Source organism: Balaenoptera ricei, chromosome 8, assembly GCF_028023285.1.
Source record: "Balaenoptera ricei isolate mBalRic1 chromosome 8, mBalRic1.hap2, whole genome shotgun sequence".
Taxonomy (NCBI): domain Eukaryota; kingdom Metazoa; phylum Chordata; class Mammalia; order Artiodactyla; family Balaenopteridae; genus Balaenoptera; species Balaenoptera ricei.
In genome coordinates this window covers 79,114,603-79,140,625 of record NC_082646.1, presented here as the reverse complement: position 1 = coordinate 79,140,625, position 26,023 = coordinate 79,114,603, and the positions used below count along the sequence as shown (strand labels likewise).

The 26,023-nt window shown below is 37.3% G+C and overlaps 2 protein-coding genes across 9 annotated transcripts in view; one reads left to right on the top strand and one right to left on the bottom strand.

Moving 5' to 3' along the window:
* Nucleotides 1–23,582, bottom strand: part of GAS2 (growth arrest specific 2) — a 159,753-nt gene extending 136,171 nt beyond the window's left edge. For 4 of the 8 annotated variants that reach the window (XM_059931277.1, XM_059931279.1, XM_059931280.1 and 1 more), the window contains exons 1-2: nt 23,510–23,582; nt 7,287–7,330 (exon numbers count right to left, since the gene is read on the bottom strand). The gene's annotated coding sequence lies outside the window, so the exon portion shown is untranslated. The remainder of the gene's footprint in view (nt 1–7,286; nt 7,331–23,509) is intronic. The other 4 variants (XM_059931288.1, XM_059931285.1, XM_059931283.1 and 1 more) reach the window with 4 other exon arrangements.
* Nucleotides 23,583–23,641: 59 nt separating this feature from the next.
* Nucleotides 23,642–25,465, top strand: FANCF (FA complementation group F). The gene has a single exon (XM_059931276.1). It carries the CDS (start codon nt 23,674–23,676, stop codon nt 24,751–24,753), a length of 1,080 nt encoding a protein of 359 aa, XP_059787259.1. The 5' UTR covers nt 23,642–23,673; the 3' UTR covers nt 24,754–25,465.
* The last annotated feature ends 558 nt before the right edge of the window (nt 25,466–26,023 follow it).

Here is a 26,023-nt window from a genome sequence, read left to right as displayed (position 1 = left end):
TCAATGGTTATCGTAATAATCCAGATGACAGGTGAGAGTGACTTGGATGAGAGGGTTAGCAATGGAATTAGAGAAAGGAATTGGATTCTGGATATCTTTTGAATGGTTATCCTCTTCTCTTTGATTCACACTCTTTTCCCCCAGTTTATTCATTTTGTAATAAGGCAGATGACTTATGTGAGCAACAGATCTAGTCTACAATATAACATCATCCATGACATATTTCACTACGATTTTTATTTTAAATCATGATTTAAATTTTATCACTGATGGCTGGGTAGGCAGTGTGAGAAACAGACAAGGAGGAGCCTAAGATTTTTTGTGTAAGAAATGCTGCAGTTTACTGAAATGGAAAAGACTTTGGGAAGAAGTTGTCTTGTTTTGTTTTGCCTTATCTTGTTTTGTGTGGGGTGGAAATTAGGTTTCTAGTTTTGCATAAGTTAAGTTTGATATGACTATTTGGTATCCAAGGGAAGCTCTCGTGTGGTCAGTGGAGCCCAGTAAAGGGTGAATCAAAAATAACTGAGTCTACGGTGCTTTGTGTCCACCTAGAGGGTGGGATAGGGAGGGTGGGAGAGAGGTGCAAGAGGGAGGAGATATGGGGATATATGTACATGTATAGCTGATTCACTTTGTTATATAGCAGAAACTAACACACCATTGTAAAGCAATTATACTCCAATAAAGATGTTAAAAAAAATTTTTTTTAAATAAAAGAAAATGGAAAAAAAAAAAAAAAATGGAGCTCTGCACAGACGTGACCCTCAGGGCAAAGAGCCCTGGCATCAACAGTAACAAACACCCTCAAAGTTTCTTATGCACGTTAAAATTTGAAAACCTTTGCCAGAGATTAAAAATAATAATAATAACTGAGTCTTTTAAAAGCAAATCTTATGTGTACACACAAGTATTCAGTTGTCTCCATTCCTCTTCCTCACAAACACATCGGATTACTTAAAGTTTCTCACCTTAAATACTGGGGAATTGCTGAATAAAGGTAGAAATATTAATTGTCATTTCTAATTGTTTAGCTACCAGTTGTTATAGAACTCTGGGGGAGACCCAGCTCATTACTAAACTGTTAATTTAAATCCTAATAAAATGTATTAGGAGTAATGGATGATTATGGGCCAAGATATGATGTTCACAAAATTGAGCCGCCCCGTTTGACAACCAGCGCCCGGGGTCGAAAGAGTGTAAGGAAACAGTTGTCATGACCCTGAAGGTTAAGAAAGAAAATAAGCTCATAACGAATCTCTGGTTCAGGAGATAACCTACTGTTTTTTCCTTCCCTGCTATTAATATTTTCTCTGTTCTTCTTTGCCTTCTTTATATTTAGAGTTTAATTCACTCTCTTTGTGTGTTTGTGTGTGTGTGTGTATACACACACACACACATATGTATATTTCCCTTTCTGGTCCAGGTAAGTGAAATATAACGGCGTTTGATTGTTTTTATGCTGTCTTGACCCGGTTTCCAGGTCCTGGGTAGAGTCTGGTCAGCTCCCCTTCTGAAGCAACCAATTAAGTCTGCACCCTGACCACTTCCCTTATTGGGCTTTCATACTCTGAACCACAGTGCACTTAACCTAATCTCCATGGGGCCAGGAATCAGAACGAGGGAGAACCTTCCACCCCGTAATGCCCTGGGGGTCCACAGAAGATTTCAAATTAGCCAGTTCACAGGGACTAAAAACTAAACCCAGAAGTTCGCCATACAGAGGCTGCTCCCTACAGCTCCAGCTTGCTGTTACTCTGTCCCAGGGTAAAAGTGCTTATGCGGCTCTGCCTGACAGCCTTCTTTCATTTGGAGCTGTAAGAAAGAGTTCTGACTTTCATCTATCCAACTGTCAGTGTATTTGGATGTGTCCTGCCCTGAAAAGAAACCTTACGTTTTTTAAAAACAGGACGGAAGGAAGGCATGGAGAACTCTTTTTATCCTGACTACTTCCCTTTCTTCATCTCATTCACACTCCTAGAATTCTCTCCTCTTGTATGATTTCTAGATTCTTTCTGCTTCCTTGTCCTTCTCTCTTAAAATGTTCCTTCCTTCTCACTATCTCCTCTCTATAAAAATACAATGATCATAATTCCCTGTGCTCATGAATTTCTGTAAGTTATCCCAAAAGACTTTATAAAAGTTAAAACTAAAAAAAAAAGAGTAAAAATTATTAAAACTTTAATAGAGTAAAAGTGAAAATGTCAGGCATAGAGTGTAAAAGCTTGGAAGTGCTATAACACACACACACAAAATAATAACAGACACCATTAATGGGAGAGTAATAAGCAATACCTTTGCGTGATATCCATTTTAACTTGAACTACCTTTGACTATTTCCACCATCAGCAGTTTTCTCTAGCTCATACATCTTATGGCTTATGAATAAAGTGTGGAGGTGGTTTTCATTTGTTAATACTGCTTTACCACTTAGTTGTAGATTTGTCAAAGCATAAAGTTTACTTCTCGATACTTTTTATTTAAGTTTTCTTAAATTCCAGTAACTCTTTATAGTTTACCTGGATTATACATTGTTCTTTTTTCCTCCAATATGTGAACACTCTTTTTACATTAAATTTCTCCTTTACACAATTCTTTTTTTTTTTCCACATCAATCCTCTTTGCGTCATCAGATATTATTTTCAATGTTCTATGCCTTAGGCAGATCTTCCTAATTGCTGCTGGTGTCTGTCATATGCCGAATTAAGAATAATAGCAAGGGAGGTTACCCAACTCTCTTCATTAATGACATGTGTTGCTGCAACTCATAAGGAGATGATGAAAAGCTTCAAGTTTCAGAAAATACAGCCAAGTTTAAGACCCAAAAAATCTAAGCCAAGAATCAGAAGAGACAACAGCAACTAGTACATGCTATGGTTTTACAGTTTGTGGAAATTATAGGTGTGATGAAATAAAAAAGTTCCAATTTGTTTTGGAACATTTTTAGTTCCTTGTTCATGAATAACTTTAATCTGCAGTTTATTCAGATAATATGATACTACATAAAGATATTTTTACTTTTTAGTAAATAAGAACATTTTTATGAAACAACAAGAAGAAAGTATGATCCAAGAAGCACAGGAAAGATATGCAACAGACATAATGTTTATTTAATATTTTTCCTCAGAATTTTAAAATAATTTATAACATCTCATATACTCAGTCTTAAATATTGCACTAATTTTGCTAATTAAATTTTAACATTTAGTCTTAAATATATAAGCTAGAGACATAGAAGGTAAAGAAATAAGGCTAGGCTCTGTACCAAGAAAGTATATGATTTATATCTTATGGTTTGGTTTAATTTCTTTGCTGAGCCAGCAGAGGAGACATTTATGAGGGCTGCCAGAACATACATTCATTTTTTTCATTGAGGCAGATTTTACAAGTGGAACCAAATTATGTATGGGAATTATACAGAAGTTCTCACAAATAGAGACACTAATGTTTTCCAAAACAAACTGGTGATTTTCACCGTCTGGGGAGTTTATTATTTCAACAAAGTACAGTAATTTTTGGTTTTGTTCTTGTTTTTCAACTTTGGAATTAAAGAGTGGATGGAGACTCTGATAATGTTTTTGGAATGCTTCTTGCTGTATCACAAACTTCTCTCAGAGAGTTTCCTATATATATATATTTTGTAACTATTAGGAAATCTTTATTAAGTACCTAAGCTGGGTACCATGGGAATACAAAGATGAATTAGAACGACTATTTCTTTTGAAGGATTTTCCATTGGTGAAGGAAAGAGACAAATGCAGAATTAGCTTAATGCAGAGTAAGTGTTAACTATAGATATTAACAATGTAGAGAAGAGCAAACAGAAGCAAGGTCAGCCTGTCTCTGGAATCAGGGTAGGTGAGGTTGTGGGGTGAGCCCACCCACTTGGGTGACCCCAGTATAAGGTAAGGGAGTTGAGCCCAGGCATGGAGGTGTGAAAGTGTACAGTCTTCAGGAAATGAGAGGCAGTCTGGAGAGGCTGGGGATTCAGGTGACAGAGGACAGTAGTGGGGATGAGGCTCTGATCAGAGTTTAGATGGTCTTGAATACCATATTAAGAAGTTTAGACTCTGAATAGCGTAACTCAAGTTTCAATTCAATTAATTTTCTAACAGATTTGGTTATTAATTCAGGGGTGCACATCACACAACTACACCTTCTCCTCTGGTGAAAATTTTCATTTTCTAACCATTAGAAATAGTTATATAGCTCTACGTTAACCATAACTCTTTATGGTCTATATTTTAGTTTCATAATAAAGATTCAGGGATGCACTTCACATTGGGAAGGAATCTCCTTTATCAGAAAAAAATAGGTAAATTTTCTATTATTTATTAATTATTTCTCATCACTTGGACCTACAAGTTCTTACAGGTTATTTTACACTTATTTAGAAAGAAAACTATTTAAATAATTTCAACTAGAGGGGTTTAAAATATTATTAAGTGATAATGACCATTATCACTTAATAATTAAGTGATAACGACCTCATAGTATTTGGCCAGGTTTTGAATTAAGCACCTTCACCCAGGTATCACCTAATGCTCCAGTTACTATTGCTGTGTAACAAACCACTCCAGATTTAGTGATGTAAAACGACCACCATGTAATTTTGCTAATGAACTCTATGGAAAATAGCAGACAGAGCACTGCAGGGATGGCTCATCTCTGTCCCACAATGTCTGAGGACTCAGGTAGGAAAACTCAAACAGTTAAGGACTGGAATAATCTGTATGCTTTGTCAGTCTCATATCTGGGCTTGGATGAGTAGCTTCTCCTTGTGAACTGGCCTTCTCAAAGCATGATGACCAGATTCCTAAAGGGAGTGTTGTTAGGGCAATGTCCTGAGAGCAAGCAGTCGAAGAGAACCAGGTGGAAGATGCATGGCCTTTGAGGATCTAGCCGCAGGATTCACACAGCATCCCTTCTGTCATGCATTATTAGTCAAATTGGCCACAAGTCCATCCTTTCAACAGGAGGACTGTCAAATATTTCTGGGCCGTGTTTAAAACTGCCATACCTAGTATCTTAATCCTAACTCAGACTATTGGCTATTTGAAGATTTCTTCTCTCTTAGACTGGGTCTTGCTGATGCACATTCCATTTTATTCATTATTTTATCCCTAGGACATAATATGGCACATAGTATGGGTTCAAAAAGTATTAGTTGGAAAAACAAACTATTTCCCAAATGCATCTTGCTTGCCTCATTTTTTTTTGTCTTGCCAATCCTGATAGGTAGAATATCCCTTTCATTCCTCTATGAATTCATATATATATATATATATACACACACATATATATGTGTGTATATATATACACATATATTATTTGAATGAGAAAGAAGAACTCTCTAATATCAATTGTATATAGTAGCGGTTCTAGGTGCCTTGCAAACATGATTTTATTGAGTCCTCATAACAACTTTATGGCAAATATTATTATCTCCTGTTTATGAATGAAGGAATAGACTCATAAGTTTAAGTAACTTGCCTGAGGTAAACTTAAAAGCAACAGAAGTATTAAGCCCAGGTGTGTTTGATTCCAAAATTTTGCTGAGCTTAACAAACACTTACTAAACACCAACCATGTATTCGTGGTTATGTTAGGAACCAAAGGTATAAAAACTTAGCCCCTCCTTTTTAGCAGCTCAGAGTCTAATGAAAAGAAGTCTCACCATCGAAGAAAGTACATAATTTTTTCCACTCCATCACCTTGCATTCCTCTATCCTGTAAGGTACTGTAGAAAGTACTGTGTACATTAAAAATACCATTAAGAGGCAGTCATCCCAACTTCGTTCCTTTTTATGGCTGAGTATTATTCCATTGTATATATGTACCATATCTTCTTTATCCATTCATCTGTCGATGGACATTTAGGTTGCTTCCATGTCTTGGATATTGTAAATAGTGCTGCAATGAACATTGTTCTGAATTATGGTTTTCTCAGGGTATATGCCCAGTAGTGGGATTGTTGGGTCATATGGTAGTTGTCTGTCATACAGAGTGAAGTAACTCAGAAAGAGAAAAACAAATATCATATATTAACGCATATATGTGGAATCTAGAAAAATGGTACAGATGAACCTATTTGCAGGGCAGTAATAGAGACGCAGATGTAGAGAATGGACATGTGGATGCAGTGGGGGGGGCAAAGGGGGATGGGATGAATTGGGAGATTGGGATTGACATATATACACTACCATGTGTAAAACTGATAGCTAGTGGGAACCTGCTGTATAGCGCAGGGAGCTCAACTCGGTGCTCTGTGGTGACCTAGATGGGTGGGATGTGGGGGGAGGGAGGTCCAAGAGGGAGGGGATATATGTATACATACAGCTGAACCTTCATTGTACAGCAGAAACTAATACAACATTGTAAAGCAGCTATACCCCAATAAAACAAACAAACAAAATCCAAACCAACAAACAAAAAAGAGACAGTCATCTCGTTCAAAAAGGTTAAGCTGGAGCTAAGATGCACAAATCCACTTGAAATGTAATTGGCCTGCGTATTCTTGCCCTTTTTGTGGAGGAGGGACCCTGCACAATGAACCCAGACTACTGAATTCAATCCTTGCAGTAGCAATATGCCCAGCTTGGGGATGGATCCAGTTGGTCCATGTCATTTAAACATTTGCATCATAAAAGGAACCTAACTTCTACTGAAATGCAGTAAATAGTAAATGACAAATTAACAATCCAACCACAAGTGTTAAAAGAATCTAGAAGTGAAACAGATCACTTTCAGCTGGAATTATCAGGAAAGGCTCATAAAAGAGGTAGAATTTGACCTGCGTTTTGTAGCATAGAAGGAAGTGTTTCATGTGAAGCAGAAGGGAAGACAATGATTCCAGGTACAAGAAACATTAGGCACAGCAGTTGAGAAAGGAAAGAACAAGACTGTTCTGGGCTAGAAATAAGACTAGTTTAGTAAAATTAGAGGTAAGGTGCATTTTTAAAGGAAACATCATAAAATAAAGCCTGCATATATTTGTGACTATTTTTGAGCTCCTATACTACACAAAATAATATTAGCTCCCTTTCACTGAGTGCTTTGTATTATGCAAAGCTGGTGAGTCTTATTCTGACCATATATAGAAACAAATGAGTGAGCAGAAATGAAAAAAAAAAAAGAAAAAAGGAAGGAAGATAGACAAAAGGAAGGAAGGAAGGAATGAAGGAAGGAAGGGAGGGGGGAGGGAGAGAGGGAGGGAGGGGGGAAGGGAAATTTTAGAATTAGAAAGCAAACTTGGCAGTGTGCAAATACTACTTAACTAAGCCACTTACCATGGGTAGTGCATAAAGTAGGTTTTTGATTTCTGGATTATTGCCTAAAAGAGACGCCATACAAAAACAATTTAGCATAGTTAGTCAAATGTCTTATGACCCGTTTCCAAATACCCCACCTTTCACAAAATAGAATTTTCTTTTGGCAGTTTCGATTGCCTATGTCTTTTAATGCTGTGCTGGCAGTCTTTCCAATGTTCTGTCATCTGGGTATCAGATTAGTGTTCATACTTTATGTTCCTCAACCATCTACCTAATGAGATTATAAAATTCAAGAACACATAGATTTAAAGTTGAAAATACTTGGACTACTAGAAGTTGAGTGCTAGATTTAGTGTCCTTTAGGCTATAAAAAGTAGAGAAAAATAGGGGAAATCTGGCAGCTAGTACAGGCAATAAAATGTCAATTGATCTTAAAGCACACTGTAGAGGTATTCAGTCATCCTGTTAAAATTAAATTCAGCTCCCCCCCTTTTAATTAAAATCTGTAAATAAACTAAGTAAAATCATCACATCAGAGAGCTAGAGAAGAACATGATGTCCACTTTAATCACTTCTCATTTTGCAGATTTGCAGATATTAACTGATATTCTGGTTGGGCAGAGGATAAAACACCAAACTTTTTTCTCACTAATGAATACAATAGAATGAATACTGTTTTTAACAACCCAAAACACTAGGAACAGAAAACTTTATTTGAACTAGAAAAAGTTAAGAATGTTACCCTTTAAAAATTATAATTTTACTAACAAAATTTTTTACTATAAAGTTTGGCATTCTTGATTTGCTTAAATTATACTGTTGATTGCCATCCCTAACTTTATAATATTTCAATAACATTATTATTTAGGAAAATATTTATCTGAAAATTTTCTCAATACTTCCCATTACACAGTCAAATTTAATCTGCTACATATATATACATGTGTATATATATATATATATGTTTTTTTAAAATCTTGCCTTTAATATTATCGTTACCTTCCTCTTTCTACCCTACAATCCTCTCTGTAATTTTGTCTTGTTCTGAACTCTTGGCATTTAGCATTTTCTAACATGCTGAACTGGCCATGGGATACTGAAATGTCTTCAAATGGATCCAGGTTCTACCAATATCCTGACAACAGAGATGTTGCTCGGTTGTATACAGTCCCTCCTCTATGTCCAGCATCAATAAAACAGATGAACACAAAAATTATACAAACTAGGGGAAAGGTGAAGATACACCATATTCTAAGATAACCAGAAATAGGGGTTTTTACCCACTGGAGCTGTTTAAGTAGAGATATGCAAACTGTTAGAAAATTACAACATTCATTAATCCACTCAAAAGAAAAAAGGGAAAAGAAATATTAACTACAGCACTTTTGCTTTAAACACCCCTCTTGCCCCTTAAGTGGAGTATTTCACTCAAACCTGATGGAATATTCCCTTTAAAGCTTTCCTTTATGCTTAAAATTTGGTAACTAACTGATAAAAACATTACCAAAAGAATTTTTACATACCCATAAAATGTCCTGTGATATTGCGAATTTTGTTTTAATCACTTATTTGGCTTATTTCAGCCAGTTTATTTTGAAATGTTAGGAATCTTTGGGGAAAATACTTGACATTAATGGTATTAACAGACTAGCCCAATCTAAGAACTTAGATTAGGTCTGGAAGTTATTAAAAACAAAAAAGTTTCTTGATAATTTTTCCACTATATTTGTTACTCAGAGAATATTAATTAGGAAAATCAACTCATCTGTTACTTTTTTAAGGAAAGTTTAAAATGAGTTTACATGTGCATATGCATGTATTATACATGCCTATTTTTCTTTGCTTTCCATTTCCTTAGCTTTATTTTTTTATATATTAATTCTCTTAGGACATTTCTGGTTATATGTCTGGAAACTTCAGCCATCTAGAAAAAAAGAAGGTTGGGAAATAATGAAAAAAATGTGGTGAAAGAATTCACATAAAAGTTTTGGAGACTTGAAAATGGGAACAACAGACACAAAAAATTACTGAACTAGAAAAAAATAGGCCTTCCTGGCAGGTACTTATATAGCAATATACTGATAACTGTGGGATAAAAATAAAGGCACCCAGACATTATTACAGAGTTCTCCTCCAAGGAATCAAACTTCTAATTCAAAGGTAAAGAGAGATTGTGATTCATATTTTTTCTTTCTGCTTTAGACATTAGAAAAAAATTACCAGTTGTAAAAGAAAAATGAAATCTTAAAAATAAATTTAGTTCAATTATTTACTTCAAGTATCTTCTTAGGAATTTCATCCTATTTACTTTTATGCAAATACACACATATACACAGAGGAGGATGTATAATCTGTGTATTGATATATAATGTCAAAACTATATATTATATATTCAATTTATGTCAATATGAATCTCATCATTGTCCCTTATATATAGATTTTTTTTCAATAGGTGTCCAAGCAGTGGAAAAAATATAAAAATGACAATTCAGAGGAGTTTCTTCCAGTGGGATTAATTCCAGTATTTAAGTAGTTTCTGAATATTAGCAATCCAAGAGGTATTAAGTTAAATGTTAAGATTCTGGGAATTGAATTAGAGATTATTTAAGGAAGGGGAGAAATTCTTGTTTAAATTCTTCCCTTTGAATAATTCAATCCATGTTTTTAATAATTCTCATGCAACCAAGATGTCTTCTGGAGTTACCATAGTATTCACTAATTACTAATAAAATATTCTATTACCTAATTTGCTAATCCAGGGGATCCTGAAGAGTGTGAAGAAAGACAGTAATTTGGGATTAAAAAACAAATGCATAAGAGTTTCCACTGAGCCGTGATTTGCTCTGAGATTTTTTTCCCTCTTTTCCAATTACAGGCATTAGCTAAAATCAATACCAATCCACGTTCCATTCCAAAGGTCAACAGACTTCACTCAATCACTTCAATGAGAATATGCACAGTAATTTTGACTCTTTTCTCCATTAAGATCTAATGATTCTTCTTCAGAAGGAATTTTCAAGTCTGAGCACCACTCACTCCCCACCACTTCTTAATGTTTCCTCTGCTACTTCCTTAGTGAAACTGTCATTTTGTGCACCTGGACTATTGCAATATTTCTCTAGGGGACCTCCATCTCTAGCCATTTGTCTCAGCTGGCTACAACCAATTCTCCACATTGCTTTATAACATATATGATCATGTCATTCTTGTGCTCCAAAACTGTCAATAGTATCCGAAAGCCAATTGAACACAGACCTTATTCCTTACTAAAGTATTCCAAGGTCTTCACAAGCTGGGTCTACCTACAAACACTCCTACCATTTTCCACACATGAGACGGGAGATTTTCAGAATTATAGATCTCACAGATTTATAATCTATCTTTTATCTAGCTATAGATATATGCATATATCTATATATGTGTACCCATAAACACAGTTTCTAAAATAGGTGTCTAAGATAATTGCAAACTTTAAAATTTTTCCAAATTAAGAAAATACAAAATTGCCATTTAACATCACCTTTACTTTACAAAAAAAGAAAAAAAAATACTTTTTCCCTTCACTTAAATTAACTGTTTATGAAAACACTTCACATTGTTATGTCACTTATTTTTCATATATCACTGTAATAATGATGACTTTGTCATATATTGGCAGGAGTGTCTGGCAATGACAGGTATTTGGGAATCACTGCACTAGACTAGTCATCATTCCCTAAAAACATACTGATTGGTAATATTATGACTCATAGACTTACATTAATTATGAGAATGGTTGAAAACTCAGACGACTGTGTCAGTTAAGGTCTTGGCAGGAAACCAGCACAGTCAGCAGGGATTTTGAAATAACAGGGATATTTGCAGGAGCAAGGCCAAGGTTAAGGAAATCAACAAGGTATGTTAGGGCATCCAGGGATTAGCAACAGCAGGAAGGGCTGCAGTGGATAACAGGTGGTATCAGAGGCTCAGGGAGGCCTCATGGCATTTTTAAATGAAAGAACCAGAATCCTGATGCCTTAGCAGAGAGCAGAGGAAGAAAACCCTACATCCCTCTCCTCTTTCTGATTGCTAATGCCTCTCACTGGTCGATTCAGTGGCAAGTCAGAGGGCAAGGGAATAAGGCTGACAGAGTCAATAAGGATCAAGCCAGTCCTCTGCACAGAATAGGGAAAGAAAGGAGAAAATGGATGGGGTGACATGGGAAGGACAAATGGAGAATAACTAGCCAACTAATTTTCTTCCTGTCCTATTTGTAGAAATTTAAGGCAAGCTTAATTTGAATTGCAGTGCCCTTTATTTTGCCATTTTTTCCTTAGCTAATTGCGTTAGAATGCCTATGTTAGAGTAGTGCTTTCCAATCTTTTTTTACGTTATGGCACATGTCAGTCAATCAGAGGATTTGGGATGCATACAAACAATCCCGAATTTACAATGGTTCTACTTATGATTTTTTGACTTTACAATGGTGCAAAAGTGATATGTATTCAGTAGATTCATACTTTGAATTTTGATCTTTTCATGGGCTAGAGATATGTGGTCTGATACTCTTATGACGCTGGGCAGCAGCAGCGAGCGACACCTCCCGGTCAGCCATGCAATCACGAGGGTCAACCACCAATACACTGAACCCATACAACCACTCTGGGTTTTTTTTAGTATAGTACAGTGTTCAATAAATGTCATGAGATAGCCAATGCTTTATTATAAAATAGGCTTTGTGTTATATGATTTGCTCAACTGGAGGCTAATGTAAGTGTTCTGAGCACATTTAAGGTAGGTGAGGCTAAGCCATAATGTTTGGCAGGTTAGGAGTATTAAATTCATTTTTGATGAACTTAAGATATTTTTAGCTTATGATGGGTTTAATGGGACAACTCCATCGTAAGTTGAGGAAGATCTATAGGTAAAAGCCTTGGTGAAAAAAATATTTCTTTGCACTCTCTTTGTACTATGAATAGACATGATTCTACATATTAAATTTATATGAAACTTCCCAACAACAATTAAAACTGAATTTTTTAAATAGGAAAATTAAGCTTGCTTTCGTAATTTTTTTTAGTATTGCTTTTTATGCTTGAAATGGTCAGTCACAATTCCTGATCAAGACCTTAACAAAGTTCTCTTCATATTCTTGAGTCACCATTGACTAGAAATGTTGTTGGTAAAATTAAGTAAAACCATTTTTATAGCCTTTTAAAATTTATAAGAATGAGATTATATTTAAAGAAAAGCTCTTTTTTCTTTTCTTATGAAGGCAATATGTTAAACGTATACTGTGATGATGAAAATGAATTTCAAGTCCAAAAAACAATTCAAATCAGGTGTTCCGAAGTTTTAATGAAGTTCTAATTTTCAGAGTACACATGCATTGTCAGGGCAGTCCTTCTGCTGCTAGCTTTGAGGCCACTTAAAGTCACATCCACTGCAAATGGAAAGGAGTGTCTCAAATTTGTGAAAACAGAGATCTGGAGCCATCATCCAGATCTGTGCCCACAAGGAGATCTCATCCTCTAACCCTTCCTCCAACACCTTCCTCTGAACTCACTAGGGTTTGCCCTGTCCTTGTGGACATCTAGAACTCCTCCATTAACTTCTTGATGGGCTGCACTGTGCACTCATTCTAGACACTGAGTAGATGCCCAGGTGGCAGAGCATGTCCAAAGAAGGACTGAAGAATGGTTATCAGATCTCTCATTATCTCAGTAATGACTCCAGCCTCCCAGACTTCATTCATATGCCCCAAGGCCAAAGGAGGTTAATATTACAGACATACGATTGTAACCTTTACTACTGTACACTGATTGGGAAGCTTGAGACCCAGAAAAAACCTTTGCTTAGTTATAGTCAGTTACCTTTATGAAAACAATTCCAAAGGGTAAAAAGATCAACATTCTTGGGTTTTTTTTTCTTATCAGGTATACAAATTTAATATTTTTGAGATTTGGTATGAGGTTCTACAATCTGATCAGGGACTAGTTATAATAACATAGGATGTAGGACAAGGCCATTTGTTCCTGGAAAGTTAATTGTCAGATTACCCTATACCTGTCTAACATCCTCTGTCCATTATAATTCATTTGATGATTTACCCCCTTCATAAGGGAAACAAGTAACACAAAGAAATTTTGATTTTGTAGAAGCAACTCCCACTAAGATCTATAGTCACCTCTAAGAAATATAGTTTGCATTGTCACAAAAAAATGGCAAATATGTCTGCAAAGTTCCTATAAGAAATCTCTCTTCAAAAGTTGTGCCAGCTTGCTATTTATTGTTGCTACTAAAGAACATAGAGAGACCTACTCTTACTCCAGTCTTGAATGAAGTAACAGAGTTAGGATCAGGTGTAATCATTGCCCATAGTATTTGCCCTCGGAGTGATTGTAAAAAAGTCAAAGCACTTTCCTTCCATGAAGCAGATTCTGGAATGAGACAAAAACCCTTCAGGTCTACCCTGCCTGAAGATGTAGAGTCCAGGTCTGCTTGTTCGTATAGAAAAATATTATTTCAACAAGCAGAGGGCTGAAATAAGTGTGTCAATATAAAGTTGAAATAAGTGTGTCAATATAATATTGTTCAAAGTAAAATAAAGGGACATCAGAATACTTTGTTTTCATTGGTCTCCCAGTTCCATAGTGTCCTATAATTTCTGACTTAATCCATATCTTAAAATAACTAAAAAATTAGACCTAACCTAGAGCATGGAATGAACTCGATTTTTCAAGTCTTAATAGTCCATTGGAAAAGACTGTAATCAAAACGTCTCAGGACCAACAGTGAATATTGCAGCATCAAGCTGTATGTTTCTTTGCTAAAATTTTCTCTACCTCTGACCATAGGGTGTTGGTGGTGGCTCTTTTATACTAGGGAGGAGTAGAATTTGGAGAAGACATGGGAAGATGTACACTTCGGAGGCTTACATAACATTAACAACAATAGCCAATGTTTACTGAGTGTTTATATGCACCACATACCACACAATGTTCTGAAGGGCTGGTATTAGTTGGGTGCATTTAGTTGAAAGCAATAGAAAATAAAACTGGCAAGAAAAAAAATTGGGAATATATAGGGTTATAATCTTAAACAGGGTTAGTTTGAGAGTTGTCTTAATCCAATGTATTCCTTGTGATTATGAGATTCTATTGGCTCAAGGAAGAAGAGGGCTCTGGTAGCTTTGGGCCTAATATAAATATACAACATCAAGAGGAAGAAACAATCTCTTAAGCATGCTTGATACCCAGCTTGTATACACCTACATTGTCTAATATGACTATCTCTTCATATTGGTGAATGTGCATGATCTACCAACTCTGAGAAGAAAAGTAATCACCTAGGCCTAACTGATTGGAATTGATTCATCTGGCCATTTCTGAACAAATTTGTCATTAGAAAATGCTGAAGATTGGTTCAAGATGGCGGAGTAGAAGGACGTGCTCTCACTCCCTCTTGCGAGAGCACTGGAATCACAACTAACTGCTGAACAATCATTGAAAGGAAGACACTGGAACTCACCAGAAAAGATACCCAACATCCAAAGACAAAGGAGAAGCCACAGTGAGATGGTAGGAGGGGCGCAATCACAATAAAATCAAACCCCATAATTATTAGGTGGGTGACTCACAAACTGGAGAACACTTATACCACAGAAGTCCACCCACTGGAGTGAAGGTTCTGAGTCCCACGTCAGGCTTCCCAACCTGGTTCTGAGCCCCACATCAGGCTTCCCAACAGGAGAAGGAATTCCTAGAGAATCAGACTTTGAAGGCTAGCAGGATTTGACTACAGGACTTTGACAGGACAGGGGGAAACAGACACTCCACTCTTGGAGGGCACACAAAGTAGTGTGCGCATCGGGACCCAGGGGAAGGAGCAGTGACCCACACAGGAGATTGAACCAGACCTACCTACTAGTGTTGGAAGGTCTCCTGCAGAGGCAGGGGGTGGATGTGTCTCACCGTGAGGACAAGGACACTGGCAGCAGAAATTCTGGGAAGTACTCCTTGGCATGAGCCCTCCCAGAATCCGCCATTAGCCCCACCAAAGAGCCCGGGTAGGCTCAAGTGTTGTGTCGCCTCAGGCCAAATAACCAACAGGGAGGGAACCTAGCCCCACCCATCAGCAGACAAGCGGATTAAAGTTTTACTGAGCTCTGCCCACCAGAGAAACAGCCAGCTCTACCCACCACCAGTCCCTCCCATCAGGAAACTTGCGCAAGCCTCTTAGATAGCCTCATCCATCAGAAGGCAGACAGCAGAAGCAAGAAGGACAATCCTGCAGCCTGTGGAGCAAAAACCACATTCACAGAAAGAGACACAGGATGAAAAAGCAGTGGGCTATGTACCAGATGAAGGAACAGATAACACCCCAGAAAAACAACTAAATGAAGTGGAGATAGGCAACCTTCCAGAAAAAGAATTCAGAATAATAACAGTGAAGATGATCCAGGACCTCAGAAAAAGAATGGAGGCAAAGATTGAGAAGATGCAAGAAATGGTTAACAAAGACCTAGAAGAATTAAACAACAAACAAACAGAGATGAACAATACAATAACTGAAATGAAAACTACACTAGAAGGAATCAATAGCAGAATAATTGAGGCAGAAGAACGGATAAGTGACCTGGAAGACAGAATGGTGGAATTCACTGCTGTGGAACAGAATAAAGAAAAAAGAATGAAAAGAAATGAAGACAGCCTAAGAGACCTCTGGGACAACATTAAACACAACAACATTGGCATTCTAGGGGTCCCAGAAGGAGAAGAGAGAGAGAAAGGACCACAGAAAATATTTGAAGAGATTATAGTCAAAAACTTCCCTCACATGGGAAAGGAAATAGCCACCCAAGTCCAGGAAGAGCAGAGGGACCCATACAGGATAAACCCAAGGAGAAACACACCGAGACACATAGTAATCAAATTGGCAAAAATAAAACACAAAGAAAAATTATTGAAAGCAGCAAGGGAAAAACAACAAATAACATACAAGGGAACTCCCATAAGGTTAACAGCTGATTTCTCAGCAGAAACTCTACAAGCCAGAAGGGAGTGGCATGACATATTTAAAGTGATGATAGGGAAAAACCTACAACCAAGATTACTCTACCCAGCAAGGATCTCATTCAGATTCGATGGAGAAATCAAAAGCTTTACAGACAAGCAAAAGCTAAGAGAATTCAGAACCACCAAACCAGCTCTACAACAAATGCCAAAGGAACTTCTCTAAGTGGGAAACACAAGAGAAGAAAAGGACCTACAAAAACAAGCCCAAAACAATTAAGAAAATGGTCATAGGAACATACATATCGATAATTACCTTAAACATGAATGGATTAAATGCTCCAACCAAAAGACACAGGCTTGCTGAATGGATACAAAAACAAGACCCATATATATGCTGTCTACAAGAGACCTACTTCAGACGTAGGGACACATACAGACTGAAAGTGAGGGGATGGAAAAAGATATTCCATGCAAATGGAAGTCAAAAGAAAGCTGGAGTAGCAATACTCATATCAGATAAAATCGACTTTAAAATAAAGAATGTTACAAGAGACAAGGAAGGACACTACATAATGATCAAGGGGTCAATCCAAGAAGAAGATATAACAATTATAAATATATATGCACCCAACATAGGAGCACCTCAATACAAAGGCAACTGCTAACAGCTATAAAAGAGGAAATCGATTGTGACACAATAATAGTGGGGGACTTTAACACCTCACTTACACCAATGGACAGACCATCCAAACATAAAATTAATAAGGAAACACAAGCTTTCAAAGAAACAAGAGACCAGATAGATTTAATTGATATTTATAGGACATTCCATCCAAAAACAGCAGATTACACGTTCTTCTCAAGTGCGCACGGAACATTCTCCAGGATAGATCACATCTTGGGCCACAAATCAAGCCTCAGTAAATTTAAGAAAATTGAAATCATATCAAGCATCTTTTCTGACCACAACACTATGAGATTAGAAATCAATTACGGGGAAAAAAATGTAAAAAACACAAACACATGGAGTCTAAACAATACGTTACTAAATAACCAAGAGATCGCTGAAGAAATCAAAAAGGAAATCAAAAAATACCTAGAAACAAATGACAATGAAAACACGATGATCCAAAACATACGGATGCAGCAAAAGCAGTTCTAAGAGGGAAGTTTATAGAAATACAAGCCTACCTCAAGAAACAAGAAAAATCGCAAATAAACAATCTAACCTTTCACCTAAAGGAACTAGAGAAAGAAGAACAAACAAAACCCAAAGTTAGCAGAAGGAAAGAAATCATAAAGATCAGAGCAGTAATAAATGAAATAGAAACAAAGAAAATAATAGCAAAGATCAATAAAACGAAAAGCTGTTTCTTTGAGAAGATAAACAAAATTGATAAACCATTAGCCAAACTCATCAAGAAAAAGAGCGAGAGGGCCCAAATCAATAAAATGAGAAATGAAAAACTAGAAGTGACAACAGACACCGCAGAAATAAAAAGCATCCTAAGAGACTAACTACTACAAGCAACGCTATGCCAAAGAAATGGACAAATTCTTAGAAAGGTATAACCTTCCAAGACTGAACCAGGAAGAAACAGAAAATATGAACACACCAATCACAAGTAATGAAAATGAAACTGTGACTAAAAATCTTCCAACAAACAAAAAGTCTAGGACCAGATGGCTTCACAGGTGAATTCTATCAAACATTTAGAGAAGAGCTAACACCGATGCTTCTCAAACTCTTCCAAAAAACTGCAGAGGAAGTAACATTCCCAAACTCATTCTATGAGGCCACCATCACCCTGATACCAAAACCAGACAAAGATACTATAGAAAAAGAAAATTATGGACCTATTTCACTGAAGAATATACATGCAAAAATCCTCAACAAAATACTAGCAAACAGAATCCAACAACACATTAAAAGGATCATGCATCCTGATCAAGTGGGATTTATCCCAGGGATGCAAGGATTCTTCAATATACGCAAATCAATCAATGTGAATCACCATATTAACAAACTGAAGAATAAAAACCATATGATCATCTCAATAGATGCAGATAAAGCTTCTGACAAAATTCAACACCTATTTATGTTAAAAACTCTCCATAAGGTGGGCATAGAGGGAACCTACTTCAACATAATAAAGGCCATATATGACAAACCCACAGCAAACATCATTCTCAATGGTGAAAAACTGAAAGCATTTCCTCTAAGATCAGGAACAAGACAAGTATGTCCACTCTCACCACTATTATTCAACATAATTTTGGGAAGTCCTAGCCACAGCAATCAGAGAAGAAAAAGAAATAAAAGGAATACAAATTGGAAAAGAAGATGTGAAACTGTCACTGTCTGCAGATGACATGATACTATACATAGAGAATCCTAAAGATGCCACCAGAAAACTACTAGAGCTAATCAATGAACTTGGTAAAGTTGCAGGATACAAAATTAATGCACAAAAATCTCTTGCATTCCTATACACTGATGAAAAACCTGAAAGAGAAATTAAGGAAACACTCCCATTTACCACTGCAACAAAAAGAATAAAATACCTAGGAATAAACCTACCTAGAGAGACAAAAGACCTGTATGCAGAAAACTATAAGACACTGATGAAATAAATTAAAGATGATACAAACAGATGGAGAGATATACCATGTTCTTGGATTGGAAGAATCAATATTGTGAAAATGACTATACTACCCAAAGCAATCTACAGATTCAATGCAATCCCTACCAAATTACCAATGGCAATTTTTACAGAACTAGAACAAAAAATCTTAAAATTTGAATGGAGACACAAAAGACCCCGAATAGCCAAAGCAGTCTTGAAGGAAAAAAACGGAGCTGGAGGAATCAGACTCCCTGACTTCAGACTATACTACAAAGCTACAGTAATCAAGACAATATGGTACTGCCACAAAAAAAGAAATATAGATTAGTGGAACAGGATAGAAAGCCCAGAGATAAACCCACGCACCTATGGTCAACTAATCTATGACAAAGGGGGCAGGGATATACAATGGAGAAAAGACAGTCTCTTCAGTAAGTGGTGCTGGGAAAACTGGACACCTGCATGTAAAAGAATGAAATTAGAACACTCCCTAACACCATACACAAAAATAAATTCAAAATGGATTAGAGACTCCCTAACACCATACACAAAAATAAATTCAAAATGGATTAGAGACCTAAATGTAAGACTAGACACTATAAAACTCTTAGAGGAAGACATAGGAAGAATACTCTTTGACATAAATCACAGCAAGATATTTTTTGATCCACCTCCTAGAGTAATGGAAATAAAAACAAAAATAAACAAATGGGACCTAATGAAACTTCAAAGCTTTTGCAAAGCAAAGGAAACTACAAACAAGACAAAAAGACAACCGTCAGAATGGGAGAAAATATTTGTAAATGAATCAATGGACAAAGGATTAATCTCCAAAATATATAAACAGCTCATGCAGCTCAATATTAAAAAAACAAATAACCCAATCCAAAAATGGGCAGAAGACCTAAATAGACATTTCTCCAAAGAAGACATACAGATGGCCAAGAAGCACATGAAAAGCTGCTCAACATCACTAATTATTAGAGAAATACAAATCAAAACTACAATGAGGTGTCACCTCACACCAGTTAGAATGGGCATCATCAGAAAATCTACAAACAACAAATGCTGGAGAGGGTGTGGAGAAAAGGGAACACTCTTGCACTGTTGGTGGGAATGTAAATTGATAGAGCCACTATGGAGAACAGTATGGAGGTTCCTTAAAAAACTAAAAATAGAACTACCATATGACCCAGTAGTCCCATTACTGGGCATATACCCAGAGAAAACCATAATTCAAAAAGACACATGCACCCCAATGTTCATTGCAGCACTATTTACAATAGCCAGGTCATGGAAGCAACCTAAATGCCCATCAACAGACAAATGGATAAAGCAGATGTGGTACATATATACAATGGAATATTACTCAGCCATAAAAAGGAATGAAATTGAGTCATTTGTAGAGACGTGGATGGATCTAGAGACTGTCATACAGAGTGAAGTAAGTCAGAAAGAGAAAAACAAATATCATATATTAACGCATGTATGTGGAACCTAGAAAAACGGTATAGATGAACCGGTTTGCACAGCAGAAATTGAGACACAAATGTAGAGAAAAAAACGTATGGACACCAAGGGGGTAAAGTGGCAGCGGGGGGGGGGGGGGGGTTGGTGGGATGAATTGGGAGATTGGGATTGACATATATACACTAATATGTATAAAAGGGATAACTAATAAGAACCTGGTGTCTAAAAAAATAAAATAAAATTCAAAAATTCAAAAAAATAATTTAACAAATAAAAGACCAAAAAATAAAATAAAATAAATAAGCAACAAAGATATATTGTATAGCACAGGGAATTTTAGTCATTATCTTGTAATAATTTTTAATGAAGTATAAACTATAATAATACTGAATCACTATGCTGAAACTAATATAATATTATAAATCAAGTATACTTTGATAAAAACAAAAACATTATTGAGACAACTAGATAACTTTGCACAGGGTCTGATGATTAAATGATAATAATACATTGATGTTAATTTCCTATCATTGATGGTTATATTAAGCTATGTAGAAAAAATTTCATATTTATAATAAACACAGTATTCAGGGTGATGTTTTATTATGTCACTGGCAACTACTTCTCAATGTTTCAGAAAAATAAAAGTTCTATATCGTCTCTGAAAAAAAAAAAAAAAGAAAATGCTATACATCGATAGGCTTAAGACTGGGTTCCTAAATTAATTACTGAATTAAGAGAGGGGTGGATTAACATGATTGGCTCAAATTGGCCTACCCCTTGAGCTGAGCTGGAGTCAGTACTCCAAATTGCATCTTTATTATGCAAAGAGGGTGGGGGTAATAACAGAATGAATATTAAAAGACAGCCAAAATACCAAGGATGGCATTTCACATTTATTATTTCATTTAATCCTCAGCAGAACCCTATGAGGTAAACTTTATGTGAATGTCTCTTTTTCTGATGCTTAGTTGTTTATGATGCTTAACTCTCATGGTTTGATTGATATCATATTTTAATGAAATCTCCCGAAATGTGGCCTTCCAGTCTCTGTCCTAATTTACTGTATCCCAGAAATTTAGGAATCATAATGAAGATATGGGAGATTCGTACTAGTATTTGTAGCACACACTATACAGGTTAACATCCTTATATGTTTTACCTTATGTTATTTTTCTCACTTGCATTTTCCTGTATTTCTTGATAGTTTAAGGCCTACACGAAGTATCAGTCCTTTGTAAAGCCTTCCCTTGAACTCTCCTGTCAATTTATATCTGGTCTCTCATTGCATCATTCTTACAATTTTTTAAACACATAAAATCTGAATTGCATTATAGTTCAGTGTTTTTGTGCCCCTTCCACCCCTGCCTCAAGAAGGTAGGTTTCTTGAAGCGAAGGACCTTGTCATAATCATTTTTTCAATCCCTAATACTTTACACGTAGTAGAAGCTTAATAAATGATCATTGAATTTTGTTGATTAAATGGAACATTGAGGAGACGCTCCAAATCCTAGGCTTTTCTTTCTTCTAAAGGGGAAAATTTCACAGACATTGTGTTCATTTAATGAAAATAAGTGAATGTGAAATATGCATAAATTTACATATTATAATACCCAAGCAGGGATTTTAGATAAGATTTTAAATAAGTGGAAAGATCTGAAGCTAATCTGCACAATTCCTGCCATAAGGTCTCACTCCCATCCCGAACTGAAGGCAGTTTTTTTGGACTTTTTTCACCTCCTTGAATGGATTGGGCTCTCTCAACTCAGGTACCTGTAAATTAACTGTTCCCTAGACCTTGAAAACTTTTTTCAACACTCATCTTTGGGCTATCAGGAGAAAGTCAGTTTCTTACAGAGGGAGGCCTTCTCAACCACCTAAGTCTTGGAGATCCACCTTCGTTATAGCCTCCTATCACATTTGAGGTTATCTGTTTAATTTTGCTCTTAAATGCTAGGAAATGAACTCCACCAGGACAAGGACAACATCTATTTATTTACAAATAAATCCCTAGTATCTTACACTATGTGACATAATAAGTGCTCAATTTAAGAATAAATTGGTGAAGCCTGTGCATTTGCTAAAAGTAGACTGCACATTTGGCTCAAAGTTTCTAGTATCCAAGACAAAGATAAAATCAAGTAACCGCTACAGACCAACTGAGAGTTTAGGCTAAGTGATAAATATCAGATCCTAAAACTGAATTAACAGCATGAACACCACTGCTTTATTCATTTTTTAAAAAAAGTTAATAAATGAAAAATGACTCTTCCTCTGTTAAATTTGTTTCTCTTCTCCTTTTTGTTAAAGCAAAACAAAACAAAACACCATTTCCGACTACTTATTAGAATACGTTTGCTTGGTGTCTTTACTGGAAACAAACTCAGCTCAAATGAGTTATTGTGTCACCAACTTCAGTAGATTAGAAATTGTTGTAGGTTTCTGAACGAAACCCCTACAGGTTGGCAGATAAACATTTGTAGAACACATAAATGAGTGAATAATCCAGATGACATTCCAGAAGTGGATTCTTCTTCCCTCTCCCCCTTCCCACAATCTTTAGACAAGCATTTGTTTTTGTTATATGCCGTTAAATGCCACTTAGTTCAATTAGTTGTTTGTGTGAAATAAGAGTCAATTAAGTTATTTTGCCTTGAGAATTACAAAAACAAAACAAAAAACAATAGTGAAACTTGAAATAAAATTTAAGTTCTTTTACTATTTTAATAAAGTATTAATCTTTAAGTTTCACTTAAAGGATTCAAGTTCTAATAATGAAAGGACAAGGTCAAGGTCCAGACTTTAGCATAGTGTCTGGTATTAATTAATTGGAAGTCAGTACCTTTCTACTAAACTGAATTGAACCAAAATTTTTATTTAATTACATTTTCTTAGATGTAACAGCCCGTGTCTGGCTTTCCCCAATTATGATAAACCTTAACACAGATTCACTCACACAAAACTCAGGAAACTTCTACTAGAGATGTTTATAAAGCGAAAGGAAGCACGCAGACCTCCGTAACTAACAGCATCTCCCACGTGGCTCCGGGAATTCTCTAATCCTAGCCCCCCTTTATTCTCCCTCCCGTATGAGCCTCCTCAATATCTACAGCAAAAATAAAACCAAGAGCACTTTCCTTGGGCTTACATTTCTCGGAGCGCAGGTTCCCGGATTAAAGCCGCTGTCAGATTGACAGGGATATTACCCAATAGCATTGCAGAGAGGCGTATCGTTTCACCAACACGCCAATCAAGCACGCAGAGAGCAGCCGGCTCCAAGGTGAAGGCGGAAGTAAAGCCTTAGCGCGCTCAATGGAACCGCTCTTGCAGCACCTGGAGCGCTTCTCTGAGGTTCTGGCTGTGTCCCGCACGACCCACGTCAGCACCTGGGACCCCGCGACCGTGCGCAGGGCCCTACAGTGGGCTCGCTACCTGCGCCACATCCACAAGCGCTTTGGCCGCCATGCCCGCATTAGCAAGGCTCTGGAGCGGCGACTGCAAAACCAGTGGAAGCAGCCCGGCGACTCTGGGCCTGCTCCAGCCCCGGGGTTGGCGAACTTCCAGGCCTTGGGGCACTGCGACCAGCTGCTGTCCTTGCGACTGCTGGCGAACCCGGCCCTCGGGGATGCCTCCTTTCGCTACCTGCTGCAGCAGCTCTTTCCCGGCCCTGGCGTCCCGGACGCCGAGGAGGAGACGCTCCAAGGCAGCCTGGCCCACCTCGCCCGCCGCCGGGCCGCTATTCACATGCTGCGCTTCAATGCCTATGGAGAGAACCCGGTCCTTCAGGAGGACTCACTGATGAAGACCCAGGCGGAGCTGCTGCTGAGGCGTCTGCAGGAGGTGGGGGAGGCCGAGGCAGGGGGCCCTGGTAGGCTTCTCAGCAGCCTGTGGGAGCGCTCGCCCCAGAACAACTTCCTGAAGGTGGTAGCGGCCGCGCTGTTGCTGCCGCCGTCGTCTCCCCGGCCCCAAGAAGAGGAATTGGAACTAGGCAGCCCCAGAACTCCGGGAGAGGAGGGTCAAGAGCTGCTTCGCTGGCTTCTGGGGAAATCGGATGTCATGGTTGCTTTTTGCCGCAGCCTCCCAGCCGGGCTTTTAACTTCGGTGGCGGGGCGCCATGCAGAGCTCTCCCGGGCCTATCTGGGCCTGCTAACAGACTGGGGTCGACAGCTGCGCTACAGCCTTCAGAAAGGCCTTTGGATTGGAACTGAGTCCCAGGATGTGCCCTGGGAGGAGTTGTTGAGCAGGTTTCAAAGCCTCTGTCAGGCCCCTCCACCTCTGAAAGATGAAGTTTTTACTGCCCTTAAGTCCTGTAAGGCTCAAGATGGAGATTTCGAAGTCCCTGGTCTTAGCATCTGGACAGACCTGTTGCTGTCTCTTGGGAGTAGTGCGTGATATTGCATTTGGGCAGAGACAAGTTCTCAGCCCAGCCCCCAGTTCTCTATGGGCAACGTTCTGTAACTGAGCACTCGAATATACAGTTTACAAAATTAGAATCCCAGTGTTCTCACCAAATGTCCTGTACTTTCATGTGTCCAAAATATTATTGTAGGTCCTAATATATAATAGGTGTCATTGTAACTTAATTACAGATATGTAAAGGAACTGGCTTGTAGTGCCATGGGTTTTCTGGATAGAGGAGGTAACATTGGAAGTATCCTACCTAAAGCCATGGAGTTAACAATAGTTTGCATTCCAGAAGGCGCATTTCTAATAATGTTGAAAAGATACGTGCTTGTCAAAGAAAATGCAGCTTTAAAGTGACAAGACACCTTTTTTATTTTATTAATGCCTTACTTTTGCAGGTTTTTCTTGGGTTTTTTTAAATCCCCAGAAGTGATTTCTTTAACCAACAACATGTGCTGTCAGAAATGGTTTGGAAAGCCAACTGGCCTAGTTGGACTTGAAACCCTGGACTTTGGCCTTGTTAACCTAACGTTCTAACCAATTAACCAGTGTCAACATGTATTAAAATTGTGTTATTCCGAAATTTTGTTTCTCATTTCTGCACATTGAAAGATCATACAGTAATTTAAAGCATTGACTTAAGAAAAAAATTTTACAGCATGGTAAATACAAATATATGCCTTTGGATATTAATTTAGCATTTGATGGTAAAAGAAAAACTTCTGAATTAGTGCTGCTTCTGCCATTGACTGGGTTAATAAATCACAACCTTGGTGTTACAGTTGCCTCATGTTGAATGAAGTGTTGAGACTAAAATAGTTAAATTCTCCCACTTTGTCCTTGTTAGCTGCCCTATGGGGACAGTTTAGAATATTTGTTTAGTGTGTGTAGGAACCTAATTTTGTGAGTTTACCCAGATGCTCCACTACCAGTAGAGTGATTGCCAATCACCAAACTTAAGAATGATTTATTCATTTTTATTAGGGGGCATATAACTTTCTGTTCATCAAGATTTTTTTTCCATAACCAAATTAGTTGGTTGCAAGATTCTTCTAATTCTAGAAATGGAATTAGAGCAAAAGGAGTTGTATAATCTTGTAGAATTTTTTATTCTATAGTGAAACCTGGAGTAAACTACTGTTCTGCTAGCAAGTACACTTTTCCAGATGATCCTGGGTTAACACAAGCAAGTTTGTATTTCCTGTGGTTTGATTCCTTTTTCTAGCTCTAATCCATATAGAACATCTTTTAGATTTAA

Coding starts and splice junctions, on each gene's coding strand:
- FANCF (XM_059931276.1), top strand. CDS start 23,674: ATGGAACCGCTCTTGCAGCACCTGGAGCGCTTCTCTGAGGTTCTGGCT.